We start from the raw sequence: 18,597 nt of genomic DNA, 5'->3' as shown, positions 1-18,597 counted from the left end.
ATTAGATGTTACGATAAAAATTTAAGGTGCACCTTAATTGGATTGTTTAAGGTTGCATCCTTATAGAAACCGCACCCATTAATAAATGTGGGAAAATGTAATTCCATAGTAGAAACCCTATGATGGCCTTCAAATCTAATTTTATTTCTTACTATTGGATTTGAAGCTCCATATACTGTGCAGATCTGGATCCAAGAGGACTCAAAATGAATGATTCAGAAAACAAACCCTATGATGGCTTTCAAATCTAATTTTATTTCTGACTATTGGATTTGAAGCTCCATATACTGTGCAGATCTGGATCCAAGAGGACTCAAAATGATTTAGAAAACATTTGGAAGATTGACCATTTTGTCTTGGGTCTATTTTGTGTTTCTTTCATATCCACCATCTTCATAGGTTTTTTAAGATAGACCATTTTGTGTTGGGTCTATTTTGTGTGTCTTTCATATCCACCATCTTCATAGGTTTTTTTTTTTTTGGGTAATCTAGTGGGGAAGACAAACCCTTGCTTCTTTTTTCAAATAGTTTTGGAGTTAGTTTTTTTTACCGAACTGCATGTCCTTTCCTATTAATCAACGCACGTTATTTGACTAACATGATTTTTTTGGATAAACAATTATTAAATTGTAATCGAGCGGCAGGAATATACCTCAGGATCATACTTGTAACTCTCATAGCAGTTGAGAATCTTCCCATTATGCCTTTTCAATTAAGCGTGTACTATTAAAACACTATGTATTTCTCTTAAATTAAAGGGTGTAGCATTTTCTTGATAATATAATTTTTCAGGATTTTTTATTGCTCAGCAAACGTTTTCAGCAAATTAATATGGGTATCTGCATTTTCTTGATAATATAATTTTCAGTATTTCTTATTGCTTAGCAAACGTTTTCAGTAAATTAATATGCGTATCTGGGGAATGTCTTGCACATCAAATCATCAATTATATTTTATGGCAATAGAGAGAATTGCACACCAAACAAAATGGAGATTTCATTTATTTTAGATCCACCAATTTACAGCAATGAGTTCATATATAGGGAATAAGCTTCCCACCAACCCCATACACAAGAACCCTAACTTGTACTCATTACCATAATTATTAATTGACGCAAGAGACATCCTTCTTTATATTGATGACAAAAAAGCGATGGATAAGAAAATAAAAATCTCTTAGCCCCCTAAGATGCACCCTTTGCCTTCAAGTTTCACTTCTCCATTCTATTGAAAGATGTCAATCCCATGCTTTACCATCTCAACTTTTTTGGGAAGTACTGCAAAAGGGTAAAAATGAACATATTAAAAAAAAAATTCAAAAAAAAGAAAAATATGGAACATATTTAAAAAATAGAGATATGGGTACGGTTTTAATCAATGGAGAGAAACAAAGAAATGAAATTTTAAGAGTGATAAATATTAACCTTGTTAATAAGAGAGATATAGTAAGGCTTCACTTTCTCCACATCAATTCTGACTTTGCTTTTGCTGTACAAGTCGTATTTGCTGCAACAAAATCAAGGAGTATGAAATTAGCATAAATTAGTATGTTTTTCTCCAAGGTTCCAGTACATTTCTAGGAAGGACCACTTTTTTAGGGAAAAAATTTATGAAAAAGGACAAAAGTTTGGATTTTATGTTAATTAATTTTAATATTTTGCCGACATTTATTGAATAGTTGTTTTTAAGAAGTAGGATTGGCAACGGTCCAGACCATCCTTGGCCCTAGGCCCTGACTAAGCCAAAGAGGCCCTCACCCTATGGGGCATTGGTCCTTATAGGGTTGGGCCAAACCTAAACTTAGAAAAAAATTAGAAAAAAAAAAAAAGAAGGGCCAGGTTGGGCCAAACTGGGCCGACCTTGTTGTGGCCCTGGCCCAGTAGGGCTCGCGTGCCTCATCTTGTGGCACAAGCCCTTGTTGTTAGGGCCGAGCCGCCCAGCCCATTGCTAACCCTAAAGTAAGGTACAAGTTTATTAGAAGTAGAAATTCATTCTTTCCCTTTTCCCTTTTAAAGTAAATCTGGGTTTGGAAACACCTAAAGTCAAAATTTGATAAATATGAAAACTTATGATTTTTTTTCAAAAGGGTTTCGTCCCCTTGATTAGTGCTTAAAAGCTGCATCATATTATCACCCAATGTTGGAAGACTAGCTTATGCATCCAACCAAAAAATGTAAAAAGAAAAGGAAAAGAATGATATTTACTTGGTAATAAAGAAGAAATAGGAAAAGAATGATATTTACTTGGTAATAAAGAAGAAATAGGAGCTTACTTGAACACTTGGAGCCATTTAAGGCCTTCATGATCCTTCTCATTCATAAAGTATTTGTAAGCCCCAGCTTTATGTAGTGCTACATGAGATAGAATATAAGAGGAAACAAATAGATAAGTAAAAGAGCTTACTAAAATCAACAAAAATATGAAAAATTAACACGGAACGGAATTTGTAGATTTAAATGAAAAGTTAAAAAGCAAAGAATATACTCACGGTAGAAAGAATGGTATCTAATGATAAAGAGAGCAGCATCAGGCAAAGTTGTCTTGTTTTCCTTGGCCACCTAATAACACATGATTTATCCCAAGTTAAAACACAAAACCCCTATTAAACTAACAATATTTAACCTAATTTTAGCAAGTGGCACCCAATAATACATGATCTATCCCAAGATAAAAACACAAAACCCCATTTAACGAATCTATTTTTATCCAATGGCCATTTAATAATACAAAATTTAACCCAAGTTAAAATATAAAACCCTAGAATTGTTTCATGCAGGCTTGTATGCATTTCTACATATGCAGTCCAAAAAGTGTAAAGCATCCATCTCAAAGATGGATGAGTAGGTGTTCCATCTAAATACAATGGAAACAAACAATCCAAATATTTTCTTACTAGAATTATTATTTCTAAAATTTATTTATTTATTCATATTCATGATCTCCATGTTAGAGATTACATGACCTTAAAATTAAGTCTTAAAATGCATCTCAAAAATAGATTTATTAAGAGGCCTGCATTTCTAAACATGCGGGCTTTTGGCCACATAGAAACCGGATCCTTTTATTAATAGTTTCTAATCTAATTTTATCCAATGTCCACTTAATAATACATGATTTATACCAAGTCGATACCTAATAATAGAAGATCGAACCCAAGTTAAAACATAAAACCCCTATTTAACAAAGGGAAAAGTTTATATAGAGCCAAGGCTCTAAACAATCAAATTTGAACTTACCTCAAAAATTTCACTAGAAGAGATTGTTTTGATGCTTAAATATCCTCAAATTGATCATCTTGACATCAAGATACATGGACATGAGAAAAAATTGGATTTCGAGTTTTGGAAATAGTGTATTTTGTAACGTATTTTTGGATCGTCAATTTTCAAGATTTTCAAGTTTTCATAAATATTTTGATCGACACTACTTTTGAAGCTTTGAACTTTATAAATAAAGATGAAAATATATTTTAAAGGTATCGTCAAGATTTCCAATACTGAAACCACATTTCTCGCATACTATTTGAAGGTAGGCTCTAAGTTGATTGTTTAGAGCCTAAGCTCTATACAAACAGCACCCTTTAACTAATGGCATTGAATCTAAACAATCATACTAAAACTATGGAAATAGCAACCATCCTAAAGCCTTAAAAATCAACAAAATTCAAAATCATGAGGAAAAAGTCACCGAGGAAAAGGTCAACTAAGCTTACCAAATACATGTAGTCATCATGGCCCCAAGACATAAGCACATTATTAAGTCCGCACCCTTCTGTATAGACTCCAAACTCGGTGTTGTATTTTTGGTTGTTGAAGTCAGGGTTGTCCTTGAAATACTAATAGATGAAAAAAAATAAAAAAAATAAAAAAAAAAAAAAAGAAGAAGAAAGGGTTATTACAAGGGCAGAGGAATGTAGCACTTTAATGAAACAAAAGCCGCAAGGCTGGCAATAGGCCGGGGTGCCCTAAAAAACAAGGGGTTGTGGCCCGAAGCCTGGACCAGGGTCCAGCAACTTGGCCCGAGGAAAAGGCGAGCCTTGATAGGGTACATTATATCATATCCCTAATTAATGAGGTATTTAATATAATAATACCTTGTAATGGATATTGGATTCATCAAAGCGGCATCCTACAGGGAATGTGTCCCCTACTACAGCCCATTGAGGAAGTGCCCCAAAGCTTGGATGAAGAAGAACCTTTCCTAAATCTACATAGATAGTAACAAGAGAAAAGGAATTAGTTCGGCGACGAGTTGAACCCCGGCCCTTACCCGGTTTTTTAAAATTGCAAAAGCAATCTAAAAATATGAAAAATACATTTAAAGCATGATTAATGTTGAAAACTAGCGAAAAATAAATTTTACAAAATCGATTTGTATCGAGTAGTACTTTTGAAATCTTGTTGAAAACTAGCGAAAAATAAATTTTAAAAAATCGATTTGTATCGAGTAGTACTTTTGAAATCTTTTTAAAAAATAGAAAAATATAAAAATAAATATTAATAACCAAAATACTTTCCAAAATCTGGATAAAAAACATTAAAAAAACACATTATAAACAAATCTTTTATTTTTCAAGATTTTATATAATTTTTTAAAAAATATCAAAGCGAAACACCAAAACAGGCCAATATCCGACCGGTTCGGTTGAATTGAACCGGCCGAGAGAGAGAGAGAGAGAGAGAGAGAGTTTTTTTTTTATTACCATGGATAAGGCCGGTCAAATGCAGCCAATCCTCATCAGGATAATCTCTCCTGATGGCTTCAGCAGTTTGCAACAGGTGTTCAATTTGGGGCTCATCAAGGTCCGGGTCGCTCTCATCTACAAACTCATTCAACAGCTCACAACATTCCCAAATGCTCATTTCTACCCTGTTCAAACTCCCATATTCCTTTCTCATCCTTTGCACCTACAATTCATGCATTTCAAATTAGATTTCACAAAAAAAAAAAAAAAAAAAATTCACATTTTCTCTCACTAAAAAAATATATTTTCACATTATAATAATAAAAAAAAGTTAGATTGAAACTTACAAATTCATAGGTTTGATAAATATGGCTCAGTTTATAGAATTGTTCAACAGATCTCTTCCTTTCGCTGTCTGCGTCATAGTCCCTGTAAACTTACTCATGTTAGCTTTAGATCTACTTTCTCTCTCTAGGTTTGGTTCTATACCCTTTTTCTCTCTAAGATTTGTTCCATTCTCTCTCTAGGTTTAGTTATTACACTTTTTTTCTCTCTCTAGGTTTTGACCCATTCTCTCTCTAAGTTTAGATCTAATCTCACTATCTCATTGTCTTCCCCCCGCCCCTCTCTCTCTCTCTCTCTAAAAATGGGGTTTGCTAAAAAGAGAAGCAGCCTCCATTTGTGGTTCCCACCACACTAATCTTAAATTCTAAATCAACAAAGTTTTTTTGTGCATTTATAATGTATGACAATATCTTCACATCATCTAAATAAAAAAAAATGTATCTTATTTCTTGAGTGATTATCAGCTAACAACGCTACATCTCAAATTCGATTCTTATTACTGAACTACCTAAAAAATATGAAAATATATTTTTTTTGCAAAAAAAGAATATAGATTAAAAAAAAAGGACTTTGAAGTAAATGGCTGAAAATAATAATACCTAAATGAATGGCCAAAGGTATTCATATCAGGGGCCACAAATCCATCTAATATTAATTCCTTCTTCTCCTCATCGAAAACAGCTGTCATATTGCAATAAACAATGAGAGAACTAAAGTTTTAACACCGATAAAAATAAAACTAAAATGAAAATCGAATTCATTGAACTTAACATTAAAAAATAAATAAAAGAAGAAGAAGAATAATTCATTGAACTTACAGGTTTGATGCTCTTCGTGATCAATGGGAACCTTGATCGTCATTCCCTTTTCGAAGAGAAAAATAAAAAATAAAAAAATCAGATTTTTAAGCCCAAAAATAGAACAATAAAAAAAATCAGCTGTCCCCTATTTTTTTAAAAATGTTAAAAAAGGAAAATCAGCTCTCCACTCTTGAGTGACAAATTGGATAAACAGATATAGAGAGAAAAATATGGGCAGCTTTTTAGATAGAGAGAGATAAAACTTCTTCTATTAAAAAAATGAAATAATGGAAATAAATGCAATAATAATATAAAAAATTACCAGAGAAAAAACCAGAGACACACAATGAGCAACAGAATATGAGTGAGTTGAGGATTTTGGATGTAGACGTCGTAAAATGGGAGGGTATTTATAGGTTCAAAGAGTCCTCGTGTGGAATTAAGTGGAAAAATAAACAATAAAACAAATAAATCAAGCAAAAAATATTTCCTAGTCAGCATCTAGACGGCATCGCAGCTCGTACAACGTTTTTGGAACTCGTCAAAGCGGGTTGTGGGACCCATCCGACGTGGCAATGAATCGTATCCAATCATTGCTGGGCACAAAACGGATTGGCTCCAATAAATTAATTAATTTTTAAACAATAAAATGAAAGTTTGATTTTTTTTTTAATTTTTGGGGGGCTTAGAAGTCAAAATCCAGCCAAACTCCAGCCTATTTACGCGTCACATATAACGTAGGGGAAAAATTATATTCAAGTACTTTTTGGCAAAAGACTATCAAGGAAAAGGATTTCACAAATTTTTTTAATTTGTTTAAGAAATGAAAAATTATGGATTATTTGCTTATTTTACATGTAATGAGTGTAATAATAAGGTGCACTTGACCATCATGAGAGGAATGGATGGCCAACCTGTCGAATTGTTTGTTAGTGATTTGACTAATCTAGTTTAAAACAAAAGATAAATGAAATTGAATTTGATCGAAAAAAACCTTTAAATTTGTAATAACTAAACTTGTCATATCATTTATTAGTGCCTTGGCTAGTATAGTTTGAAAAAAAAGTTAAAAAAAATTAAATTTGATCGAAGACTAACTAAAAACCAATATTCAATCTGCCGTGACTAATTTTAATGGGGTGGCAATTTCAATGGGGTGGCTTATACAGATAGATTCAAATGGGGCGGTTTCCTTTTTATATTTAATTGCTAGAGAAATATTAAGACTGTAAATGCTTGGAAAATATAAATTTTTAGTTCCATTGGCCTAGAGATTTTTTTCTTATTTATGGTGATTTTGAAGTAATATGAACGAGCAAATGTTATCAATTAACATTTTAATGGATTTGAAATGATTAAAAAAGTGTGCACAAAATACTAAAATAGTGAAAAAAGAATGCTAAAATAATGATATCAACAAAGGGGTACTTCGGGCATTTTCCAAAAAATTTGGAACTAGTGGGGCCCATGTGATCCTCTAATACGGCAAAATTGCTTTGGTGCTTTTCCCCAACGAATGGGCAGTTTCGGTGTCCTACTTTTTATACTTCTAGAGAAAGGCCAAATAAAATGTACATTCCACCCAAGGACAACACCATATATTGTCCTTAAGTCCATACTTAAATGAGTAAAGACAATAATACCCAAAAGGAATAAAAAGTCACGAATATACTTCTACTTCAAATGACTTGAAGGATTCATGCTCCCTCTTGAGCATACAGACAATTTGGACCCGCTCGCTCAACCTCAATATAGGGATAGTTTTAGGACTCAAACTTTTGGGGTGTATCATCTTCGACATGGCCACCAATTTTCATAAGAAAAAAAAAAAAATTTCTATACACAAGCTTAAAAAGAACCATCATCCTAAAGCTGAATGTAGACCGTCTAATTTTGGATCAAAATTCAATTATTCTTGTAAAAACCATCTAGTGATTTTTAGGCGGATCCCATAATTTAAGCTCTAAAATTTATTCTAAGTCCATTTTCATAGGAAGGACTAAGCAAACAGTGTGCCTCCTCGTAAGCATAGTGTAGGTGCAAAATGCCAAAATTATAGACCAATAGAGTACCGATTTGTCAAAAAGCATGAGCACATGCTTGTCCTCATTTTAGAAAAGGAGTTGACAATGCACTCACAATTGCTTCCAATAGAGAGGAAGGGAAATATCCCTCTTTGGTAATTCAATAAATCCTGAAGGACCACCACTATTATAGTACCAAAAATTAAGTGCTCCTCCCAGGTAATTCAATAAATGTTACAGTGACACACTTCTATTCAACTTTTGATCCATAAATAGAAAGCTAAATAAATATTAAAATAAAACAAATTCAAATTCCTTATTAGTCCATTAAAATTATGAAAAATCGTTTCAGAAAGTGTAAAACATCAATCGTAAAGATTGATTCAAGTGGGTGTCGCATCTAACAATAATGATAATTACCATTCCAATTGTTTTTTTATTAGATTTATTATTTTTAGTCTTTCAAAATTACTTATTTTTTCATACTCATGATCTCCATATTAGATATTACATGTACTTAAAAATTAAGTCAAAAAATCTATATCAAAAATAAATTTATTAATAAGCCCGCATTTCTACATATTGGGGCTCGGCCGCATAGAAACGAAATATGAGATATTTTGCCCCCTGATGGACTTACCTGTCATTTACTAATTGGGGAAGCCTTTGAGGATAAGGACAAAATTGGGGGAGGCCTTGACGATGGGGACAAATAGTTGTACACGCGTATGCAACCTACCGTTTATTTTTAGAGTGAGAATAAAGGGCAACCGTCAGTCAACTGACACGTGTAAATCATTTTCCATAAATAGTCGGTAAAAAACTCATGTTTATAGAGGTCAACTGCAACCTGTCCAGCCATTGGTACCGGCTAGTGACCGGCGTAGGCGGTCACTCCACACGCGGCAGACATAACGCCACATAACGTCGAGGATTGCTTGCTTGATCGGTCTAAAATGACGGTTCCGTTAGGAGTTCAAAGATTTCAGTCATTGCGGTTAAATTGCATGGATTTCGTCGTAAGGTTGTTTTTATTTTTAAATCTTTGAGGCTTTAAAACTGGAAAGCAAAAAAAACAAAAAAAAAACTTACCTACCCAAGAAATTACACATGCATATTAAAAAGGAAAAGTTGATATAAGGTTGCAACCTTAGACTGTAGAAGAAAAAAAAAAAGATATGCCTAAAAAATCCATCGAAAAAGGTTATTTCCATGTCGAAAGACCCTCAAATTGAATATCTCGACCTCATGTATAGATGTAGAAAAAAAAAATATTGAAGTCCTAAAATACTACATCTCGTAACATATTATTTAGACTGTCCATTATTAAGATATTCAGGTGTTTGTGGATCTACTCGATCTGTATGATTTTTTTTTATTTTAAATATTGTAATTAGATGTAAAGTAGATTTTTAAGTCAAGATTTTTTAAACCAAAATTACATCTTTAGACGAGTTTTGGAGGTGCACCTTACTTGAATTGTGACACGTTATACAAACAACGCACCATTAAAAAATTGAAAAATATCTCCATATCTCTTATTTTTATATTTTATTTTTTAATAAAGCCAAGGTTTCAAAAAATATCTTCCAACCCCTTGGCTACTGCTATAAACTTATTTTTTAACCTAAATAAATGTGAGAAAGATATGCTCTTTCTAAACCCAATATTTTTCTCGCTTTTCATTTATATACCCCAAACTTTTCTTCTTGTGTTTATCCAAACTCCTATCTCTCCTCCCGATAACCTCTCATTACCAAATACATTTCTTGTGTTTATCCAAACACCTCTCTCTCCTCCGATGACCTCTCACTACCAAATACCTTTGTCGTGTTTATCTAAACACCCCCCTTTTCCTATATATACCTCTCTATTGTTCACTGTATATGTATTCCCCCTTTCCCTTTATATAACTCTCTGTTGTTCTTTGTATATGTATTCCCCTTTTTCTTTTATATACCTCTATGTTGTTCTCTGTATATGTATTTGGAGGAACCACCCAACATCTCTATGTCGTCGTGATAAACACCCCTCTTTCTCTCCGTATACTTATTATATTGGGAAGGAGAGAGAGCGAGGGGAGAGAGATGGGAGACGTACTATATTTGAAAGGAGAGAGTAAGTATATGGGAGGAGCCACCTAGGAAAGAGAGAGTGAGGGGAGAGAGATAGGAGAGGTACTATATCCGGAACGATAGATTAAGTATGTGGGAGGGGTCACCCAACATGTCTCTATCGTTGTGTTTATCCAAACACCTCTCTTTTTCTCTATATACTTACTATATTTGGAAAGGAAAGAGATAAGAAAGGTATTATATTGCTTACTATATTTGGAAAGGAGAGAGATAGGAAAGGTACTATATTACTTACTATATTTGAAAGGAGATGTATACTTACTATATTTGGAAGGAGAGAGAGTAAGGGGAGAAAGATGGGAAAGGTACTATATTACTTACTATATTTGGAAGGAGAGAGTGAGGGGAGAGAGATGGGAGAGGTATTATATTTGGAAGTAGAGAGAGTGAGAGAAGACCAATGGGAGAGGTACTATATTTGGAACGAGAGCGAGGTGTTTATCCAAACATCCCTCTTTCTTTATGTATACTTACTGTATTTGGGAGGAGAGAGTGAGGGGAGAGAGATGGGAAACATGAAGAGAGAGAGCAAGAAGAGAGAGTGAGGGGTTAGAAATGGGTGGGTTAAAAATGGGAAAGATAGAGAGAGAAAGATGTTTGGGAGGAGAGAGAGTGAGGGAAGAGAGAAAGATGTTTGGGAGGAGAGAGAGTGAAAGGAGAGAGATGGGAAATATGGAGAGAGAGTGAGGAGTTAAAAATGGAAAAGATGGAGAGAGAGAAGGATGCGAGAAGAGAGAAAGAGAGAACTTTGGGAGGATGTCTTTTAGTAAAGACACATCTTTTTAAAGCTGTTTGACCTAAAAAACAAGTTTAAAGTAGCTAAAGGGGTTAGAAGAAATAAAATCTACAATTTTTATGCCTCAATATATGTTTTAAAACTTTGAATCTATTGTGAAATGAAACCTAAAAATAGAGGGTACCGATATATTTTCCCTTAAAAAAACGCTCCCTCGTTTTATAACTTTTTTGTTTATTTTAGCAAAGGGGCGTTAGGTTTGTTTCATGGTTGTTGGAAGATTATTATTATTTTCTAGTTTATGCTGTTATGGGTTTAAAAATATCAGAAATTCATAAGGAAACAAAATAGGAGAAGCAAAAAAGCATGCAAGTGGGTGAAAACTATCAGTACTAAGAAACAAAAGGTGTCATGTTCAAAGCAAATTTTTTTGTAAGTTGTCATGCACCAAGCAATGGTGAAATTTGGAATGTAGCAAAAAGCTGGCTTAAGTGCTCTTTTTGAAGATAGATCAAGACAAGGGGAAGAAGAGAGAGATCACGTGAGAGAGAGAGAGAGAGGTAGATTTATTCATTAACAAACAAAAGAGGGAGTCAGATTTACAACATGGAACATTACATGAAAAATTGCAATTAGTATTGCAATATGAAGCAAGATATGATGGAACATTACACAACAAGATGTGAAGAGTATAATATGAAGCAAAATGTGAAAGATACAAGCTATGGGAAGGAGAGAGAGTAGGGGTGTAAATGGGTCTGGTGGGGTCAGGATCTAGTTCCACCCTGACCCGGTTGGGTCGAACTCGGACCCTACTAGTTAGGTGTCATGATAGTAAACAAATGCGCACGTATACCATGCTCCTTTAGGAGCATAGTTTACTTCTATTCTCTCGGTTAAAAGATTTATTGGGAGGATTTTTCAATTTAAAATTTTGGGAATTACTTAGGAATTACTAGACGGTTATTTTCACAAAAAATTGAAAATTGAGTTTTCTAACATTTGAATCTAACCATCTAAAAATTAGATTTTCTCTATTCAATCTCGAGACATTATTGTTTTTCAAATGCATAGAAGATATACAATTAAGATTTTATTATATATATATTATTGAGGTCAATCTATAGGTTGACAAGGTTACGGTCTCAAAATTGGGGATCCTAAAATTAACTCTAGATAGGATGTTTCCTGATGGAGTAAATGGATATTCTATGGCTATTCAAAATAACAAAAAATATATAAAAACATGTTGTATATTTTAACAAAATTCTCAGGAGCGATGTATTATTTAACATTTTACACATTTTTAACTATTTTAAATCATGACCTGATGGGTTTTTTGAAATTAAATTAAATAATATAGATAAAATATTAAATTGTTGATCTCTTATAAGTATTTTGATAAATTACCCTATTTTTAATAATGTAAAACATATATATAAAAAATAACGGGTAGTCAAAGCCAAACAACCCCATTAGGTTTGGGCTTAGCTTGGACTCTTAGGTCCATACCTCTCGACACATACTTTGGGTATGTGCCATTCTCATTGGGACGCACATATAAAAATATTTAAAATAAATTTTCTATAAAATATAATAACCAAAATACCTTTGGAAACTTTCAAGGGTATTTTGATCAATTTATTTTATTGAATTTTTTTTATATATATATATATTTTTCGTTAGTGCGAGTTTAATAGAGGATTGGACGTCCAAAATACGGTGTCAAAATAATTTATGGAAAAAAATTAAAAATAAAATAGTGTAAAGAAGTGACATTGTGATTGGGACAATCTTAACCCTCCATTCAAAATGGAGGTTTGGATTAGGAGAAGTATAAAAGTTTTATGCTGTAAGAGAAGCATAGAAAGCTTGTCCTATAATGAAACCCTAGACATCACATTGTGATTTCACAATATGGATTGTTCATAATTTTAATGGGCTGAGTGACCCAACCTGCAGAAAAAAGCTAGGGCCTAGACCACAAAATATGGCCTGAGCGTAGGGCTGGCCCGAGCTTGGGCCAGGACCATAATAGGGTTGGCCGAACCGGTCAAGACCTTTTTCTCTTTATTTTTCTTTGATTCTATTTTGCCTGACCCTGCCCCAGCCTTGATAAGGTCAAGGTGGGGCTTGGGCCGATCCTATGGAGACAAGGCCCAAGCTAGGGCCAGGGGGGGCCCAGCCCTGCCCGGCCGTGTCCCAGCCCTAGTTTTAAAAGGCTCAAACAAATTTACTCAAATTTTTTTGTCCGTGGTTAAGATGGTGTGCTCGAGTTTTGGCTGTGTTTAAGCTCTTAATCACTCCCATTCATTTGTTCCCTCTTCAAGACAAGTGTCAGCCCTTTCACTTGCTTCAACATCATCAACAATAGACCAACTTTACGGTTTGAACTAAGTGCCCAATTTTGACTTGAATCGGTGACTCTTTTCAAGCATTCGTGGAGAGAGACACTTTAACATGCTTTTAGACTGCTGTTAACTATAAACCTTCCATTTCTCCCTAATTTAGTCGAGATTTGATTTCTCAAGAAACTTCGTAATTGAGTTCTAAATTGACCTCTGAGCCAGACTAAACATGAGTTATATCATTTTGGCCTTTGTAATCGCTAGAAGTTTCTCTGGAAGTATGACTCTGATAAGATTTGAACAAGTGCTTCACTTATTGGGTTTACTCGTTTGGGGCTTAAATGGCATTTTAGAGAAATTAAGTTTTTTATTTTCTTCAAGTTGAGGGTGTTTAATACCCTTCTAGACATGAAGAACATCTCGTGCCTTTGGATCCATTGTCGAATTGCATCCAAAATTGTTTCCGAAGTTTGAAAACTCTCTTTGTTGTGTTTCGCAGAGAAGACTGAATCCTATTGATGCTACGTTCGATTCGCATATGTGGAAGAAAATGGCATTCATTGAAATGAGTACTTGGCTGCATTCTCTTCTGTTGCAGGGTTGTTGCTTTGAATATGGTTAAGAAAGCGATTTATTACGACAGTTAAAGGCAAAATCAATTCTCAGTCAGTTTAGGAGTTCCATTGACTCGAGAGATAGATGGGAATTGGCTTACTTTCCCCCTCCCCCCCCCCCTCTCTCTCTCTCTCTCTATATATATATATATATATATATATATATATATATAAGTTGAAGTTAGCTCACTAATTAACGATTACAGTATTAGTTCAACGGTTGAACCGATCTGACGGTTAGGACCTAATTTTGTAATATAATTTAATATGCTTTTACAAATCCTAATCACATGAAATTTTAAACGTTCATTCTTCTCATTAAGGCGCATCTAATAAATTATTAAAAAATAATTTGTAAAATATAAATAGACTAAAATCTCTTATTTTAATTTTTATTAAAACATAATTCATAAAAAATATATATAATTTATCTAATATTTTCTCATATCTCCTTAAATCCCCACCCATAAACCCCTATTTTAGTTTTTATTTTATTTATTTATTTTGATTCACCAATCTAGACCCAACACAAATCGCCGATCCAACTTTCCAACCCAGATCTACGGGTCAACGATTTGCCCCACCTATCCAGGTCTTGAAACATTGGATAAGACTAAACTTGTTTTTGCCTCACTTAAAGAAATATGATGTCCTCGCCGTAGGAAGAGTAGAATTACTACAAAATCGAATTTTGACCATAAAGAAGACTTAATGAGGACTATAGGATGGATCCACATCCAAGATATGTGATCAAATGATTAAAGTCCAAATTTTGTAATTTGGCTTTGTAGGACCCTTAAGCCAACATTCAAGACCTGTGATCCACTAGTTGAAGCCTAATTTGGCTTTATAGGGCACTAAAGCCAACATCCAAAGGCATGTGACCCAATGGAGGCCACCCATGTTTATTGTGGCATTCTTAAAACTTGTCATGTATACTCTTTTAAACGTGTCTCCAGATCTCAATAGTGGAATATAGATGAATTATTGGAATAGTAAGCGAAAAAGTTTATATTAGTTCGAGACTTTAAAAAATAAAATTTAGGGCACACTTTAAAAATTTTATTAGAAGATGTTGTTTTGATACCCAAATATCGTCAAATTGATCATCTCGACTTCAAGATACATAGACATAAGAAAAAATAGATTTCAAATTCTGGACATCGTGCATCTTGTAATGCATTTAAAGCATCCATCTTAAAGATAGATGCAAATGGGTGATCCATCTAAAAACAAATTGAAACTAACGGTCCAAATGTTTTTCATAAAATTATTATTTTTATTTTTAAAAATTTATTTATATTTTTATATTCATGATCTACAAGTTAGCGATTACATGTCCTTAAAAATTGGGTCCGAAAATCTATCTCAAAAATACATTTTTAAGAGTGACTCATCTCTACATGGACTTTTAAAAACCGTGTCGATTCTACACCTTTTTCTATTTGAAAAGTTGAGGGAGTTCATAGATAATACTAATAGGTTTATTACACATGTAATATGCTTTATATATAGTATGATAACCATTTATGAATATCTATATATGTATAAACATTATATCTGACAATTCTACTGTTGTTCTTTGTTCCACTTGGAAAAACTGGATAAAATCAAGGAAAACTCTTTCATGCTAGTTGGAATGCATTTCTACAATATGCAGTCCAAAGGTATAAAACATCCATTTTAAAGATGGATGCAAATAGGTGGTCCATCTAAAAACAAATGTAACTAACAGTCCAAATATTTTCTTAATATAATTATTATTTTTAGTTTTCAATTTTTTTTTCCATATTCATGATCTCCATGTTAAATATTATATATTCTCAAAAAATTAGAGCTAAAATATGTTTAAAAGTATATTTATTGCCAAACCCGCATTTCTACAATATGCGGTTTGGCTGCATAAAAACCCTGTCCTAAAATCAATCATACTTTCCCCCCCTAAAGATTTATTTAGCTTTTCAAGAGAAATATGAAAAAGTAGGAGAAAAGTTTCAATACTTCCCCCACAGCATAGAAGATCTTTCTTGCTTCCCAACCATCGAGCCGTTCAATTTTGATCAAGAGAGCCACTCACCGTTTGATTTTGATCCGACATCTCAAAGTATTTTATTTTTAGTTTTTTATAAAAAATTTATGACTATTAAATTTGGTACATGCCATTTTCTCATTGGGGCGTACCTATAAAAAATATTAAAAATAATTGATCGATAAATATAATGACCAAAATACCCTTTAAAACTTTCAAAGGTATTTTGGGCATTTTATTTTATTGAAAATATTGTTTTATATTTCTCGCTAGTGCAAGTTTAATAGATGGACGTCCAAAAATTGGTGTCAAAATAATTTATAGAAAAAAAATACAAATAAAATAATTAAAAAACGTGGCATTGTAATTGAGGCAAGCTTAACTCGCCGTTCAAAATGGATGGTTGGATAAGGGAAAGTATGTAAGTTTTATGTTATAGAGGAAACATAGAAAACCTGCCCTTGGATAAGATAGGGGAGATTCTAAAACAATTGTGTCCCCCGAAAGTATCAAACATCCATGTTTAATACGGATTTAAAAAATGGTGGTCCTCCTCAAAACAAAAATGAAGGAGTTAAAAAATAATAATTTTAAATATCTAAAGTTATTTTTTAAAAAATAGTATTTATTGTGGCTGAGATTCTCAACCCATGACACTTTGGATCCAAAATCTGTCTCTAAAATAGATTTTACAAAGAGAAATTTTAATGATGAGTTAGCTGACTGATAATCCATCTCTAAGAAGTGATTCTCCTTAAAAAATTTAAACTACAGTTAAATATACAAAATTTACAAAAAAAAAAAAAAAAATTCAGCTATATCAAGGAAAATAGAGTTTTTCTTCATCTAATTTGGAAGGCACGCCAGATATTATAAACAACTATTCCAATTGACTCTTTAAAGTTGTCGTCTTGTTAGACCCCAATCTTCAGAAATCTCGAGTGAAAGATACTTTTTTTAACAGGTTTCAGCCGTTGTTGTTAGGGGTATAATAGTAATTTTTCCAAAAGCGATGAAAATGAAGGGAGACGTTACCCATGAGAAAAGCGTGCCGACGCTTTGTTTAAGGGAAAACACTCATCCACAGTCCGTTCTCAAGATGAACGCTAGAGATGATCCTCTCAATAACGAAGCTCATGCGGACCGTTCATCTTAGGAAATGAACCGTGATGAATGCCTGCTTTTGTTTACCTTAGTAGTCACTTTTCGTTCGTATCCGTATTTATGGATAGCATGCAGTTTCTATACGGCATAGGCTTTATGAGGACCAAGTAAAAGTTGCCCTTTGAATCCTAATAAGTCAGAAAGCACTTTGGTATCAAAAATCTCCATAATGATTTTAAAATCAATTTTCAACTTAGATGGCGAAATTTAAAATTAAAAAAAATTTATAAATCTTGTAAATACGTGACTACTTATTTGTAGGCGAAAAAGAGTCTAAATAATATGATACAATTTATACCATTTTAAGGGGCAACCTTAACAATTTGAAAGGTATTCTTTCGAGGGGAGGTCTTACTTTTTTTTTTTTTTTATAGGAGTGCAACCCTATCAATACTTTCCTCTCATATATGAGTTTTATAATTATTAAGAAATGCACATGCAATAATGGGCACATGAGAGTAACATCAACCACGAATAATTGACGCAAATAATTAATATTTAACGCATATGAATTAATAACCAATACCAAAATACTAACAATAAGACCTACGTCAAAAATAAAAAAAATTTCACTAAACAAACTACAACATATGAATCAGACTAACCATGCATTATAAGTGTGATAAAAGCAAAAAAAAATCCTAAGGTTGAACTTGGAATTTAATGATGAATCCCATGGAAAACAAATTAATGATAAATTTAAGCAAATGTTAACTACTTTATTATTATATAATTATCATTAGAGTAATGATTTGATTATTGAGATGAAGTGTGTGTTCAAAATTTTGGATCATACAAATATCATAAATATGGGCCATTGGGCTCATTTTTTTTTTACGAGCCCACTTACAAAAGCATTTTCCATATATATATATATATATATATATATAAACTATGTGCTTGTAAAATGGAGAAAGAGCTGGTAAACAATGTGCTTGTAAAATGGAGAAAGAGCTTACCAGCTGTTCCCTCTCTTTGGTGTAAGAATTTGATGAGGTATTTGGCGATGTGAATACGAGTGTGGCACAAATCTCCTTGTTAAGAGAAGGCGTCCGGAGCCTCAAATGAGTTGTTGTGAGTCGGCCTTTGTCAAAGGTTAATGCACTCTGCCCCCCTCCTTTGCACCCTGGAACCATGCTCAGAGCAATGGCCATGATGAGAGAGAAAGAGAGTGTAGAGAGAGAAAGAGAAGTGGGGAAAGGAAACGAGTGTATAGGATGCTCAAATGAGAGGAAACTAGTGTAGAGAGAGAAAGACTTGTACTGAGACAAGTGAGAGGAAATGTGTGGTTTTGAGAGGATAGAGTAGAGAGAGAAAGAGCTGACCAGATATAAGTGAAGAGTAGAGTAGAGAGAGTTGAACAAATAAAAGTGAGGGGAGAAACTAGTGTTGAGAGAGAAAGGGGGTGGTTGTGCTAAACTAGAGTGAGAAAATAGAAGAAGAGTGAGAAAGTGAGGAAACTAGAGTGAGAAAGTAGAAGGAGAAGAGTTAGAAAGTGAAGAGAGAGAGTGAGGAAGCTAGAGTGAGAAGGTTTAGAGAGAGAGTGAGGGAACTAAAGCGAGAAAGTGAAGAGAGAGAAAGTGAGGGCAAAGAGGAAAGAGTGAAGAGGTGGGGTGAGAAGGAGAAGGGGCTATTTGACCTTCTTATAATAAGGCGAGTCCCAGCTCCATACCCTAGATGAACCGTACGTTTACAATTGGACACGAAACGGTAATCGG

The 18,597-nt window shown here is 33.5% G+C and overlaps 1 protein-coding gene across 4 annotated transcripts; it reads right to left on the bottom strand.

Moving 5' to 3' along the window:
• Nucleotides 1-971: 971 nt before the first annotated feature.
• Nucleotides 972-18,127, bottom strand: LOC18443536 (inositol oxygenase 1). Of its 4 annotated transcripts, none has more exons than XM_006853722.4 (11): nt 17,839-18,127; nt 5,848-5,893; nt 5,629-5,710; nt 5,032-5,113; nt 4,703-4,907; nt 4,094-4,206; nt 3,713-3,835; nt 2,489-2,558; nt 2,273-2,351; nt 1,425-1,506; nt 972-1,277 (listed from the first exon to the last, which is right to left on the bottom strand). In XM_006853722.4, the coding sequence occupies exons 1-11, from the start codon at nt 18,031-18,033 to the stop codon at nt 1,251-1,253; spliced, it is 1,104 nt and encodes a 367-aa protein (XP_006853784.2). In that variant the 5' UTR covers nt 18,034-18,127; the 3' UTR covers nt 972-1,250. The 4 variants fall into 4 exon arrangements, with proteins under 4 accessions (XP_006853784.2, XP_011626779.1, XP_088723371.1 ...); XM_011628477.3 differs by lacking the exon at nt 17,839-18,127 and adding an exon at nt 6,152-6,213; XM_088867245.1 differs by lacking the exons at nt 5,629-5,710; nt 5,848-5,893.
• Nucleotides 18,128-18,597: the final 470 nt, after the last annotated feature.

The sequence above is a fragment of the Amborella trichopoda genome, chromosome 5, assembly GCF_054954075.1.
Source record: "Amborella trichopoda isolate Santa Cruz 75 chromosome 5, AtrichopodaSantaCruz75HAP2 v2.0, whole genome shotgun sequence".
Taxonomy (NCBI): Eukaryota; Viridiplantae; Streptophyta; class Magnoliopsida; order Amborellales; family Amborellaceae; genus Amborella; species Amborella trichopoda.
Note: the sequence above shows the minus strand (reverse complement) of the source record. Positions and strands in the feature narration are given on the sequence as shown.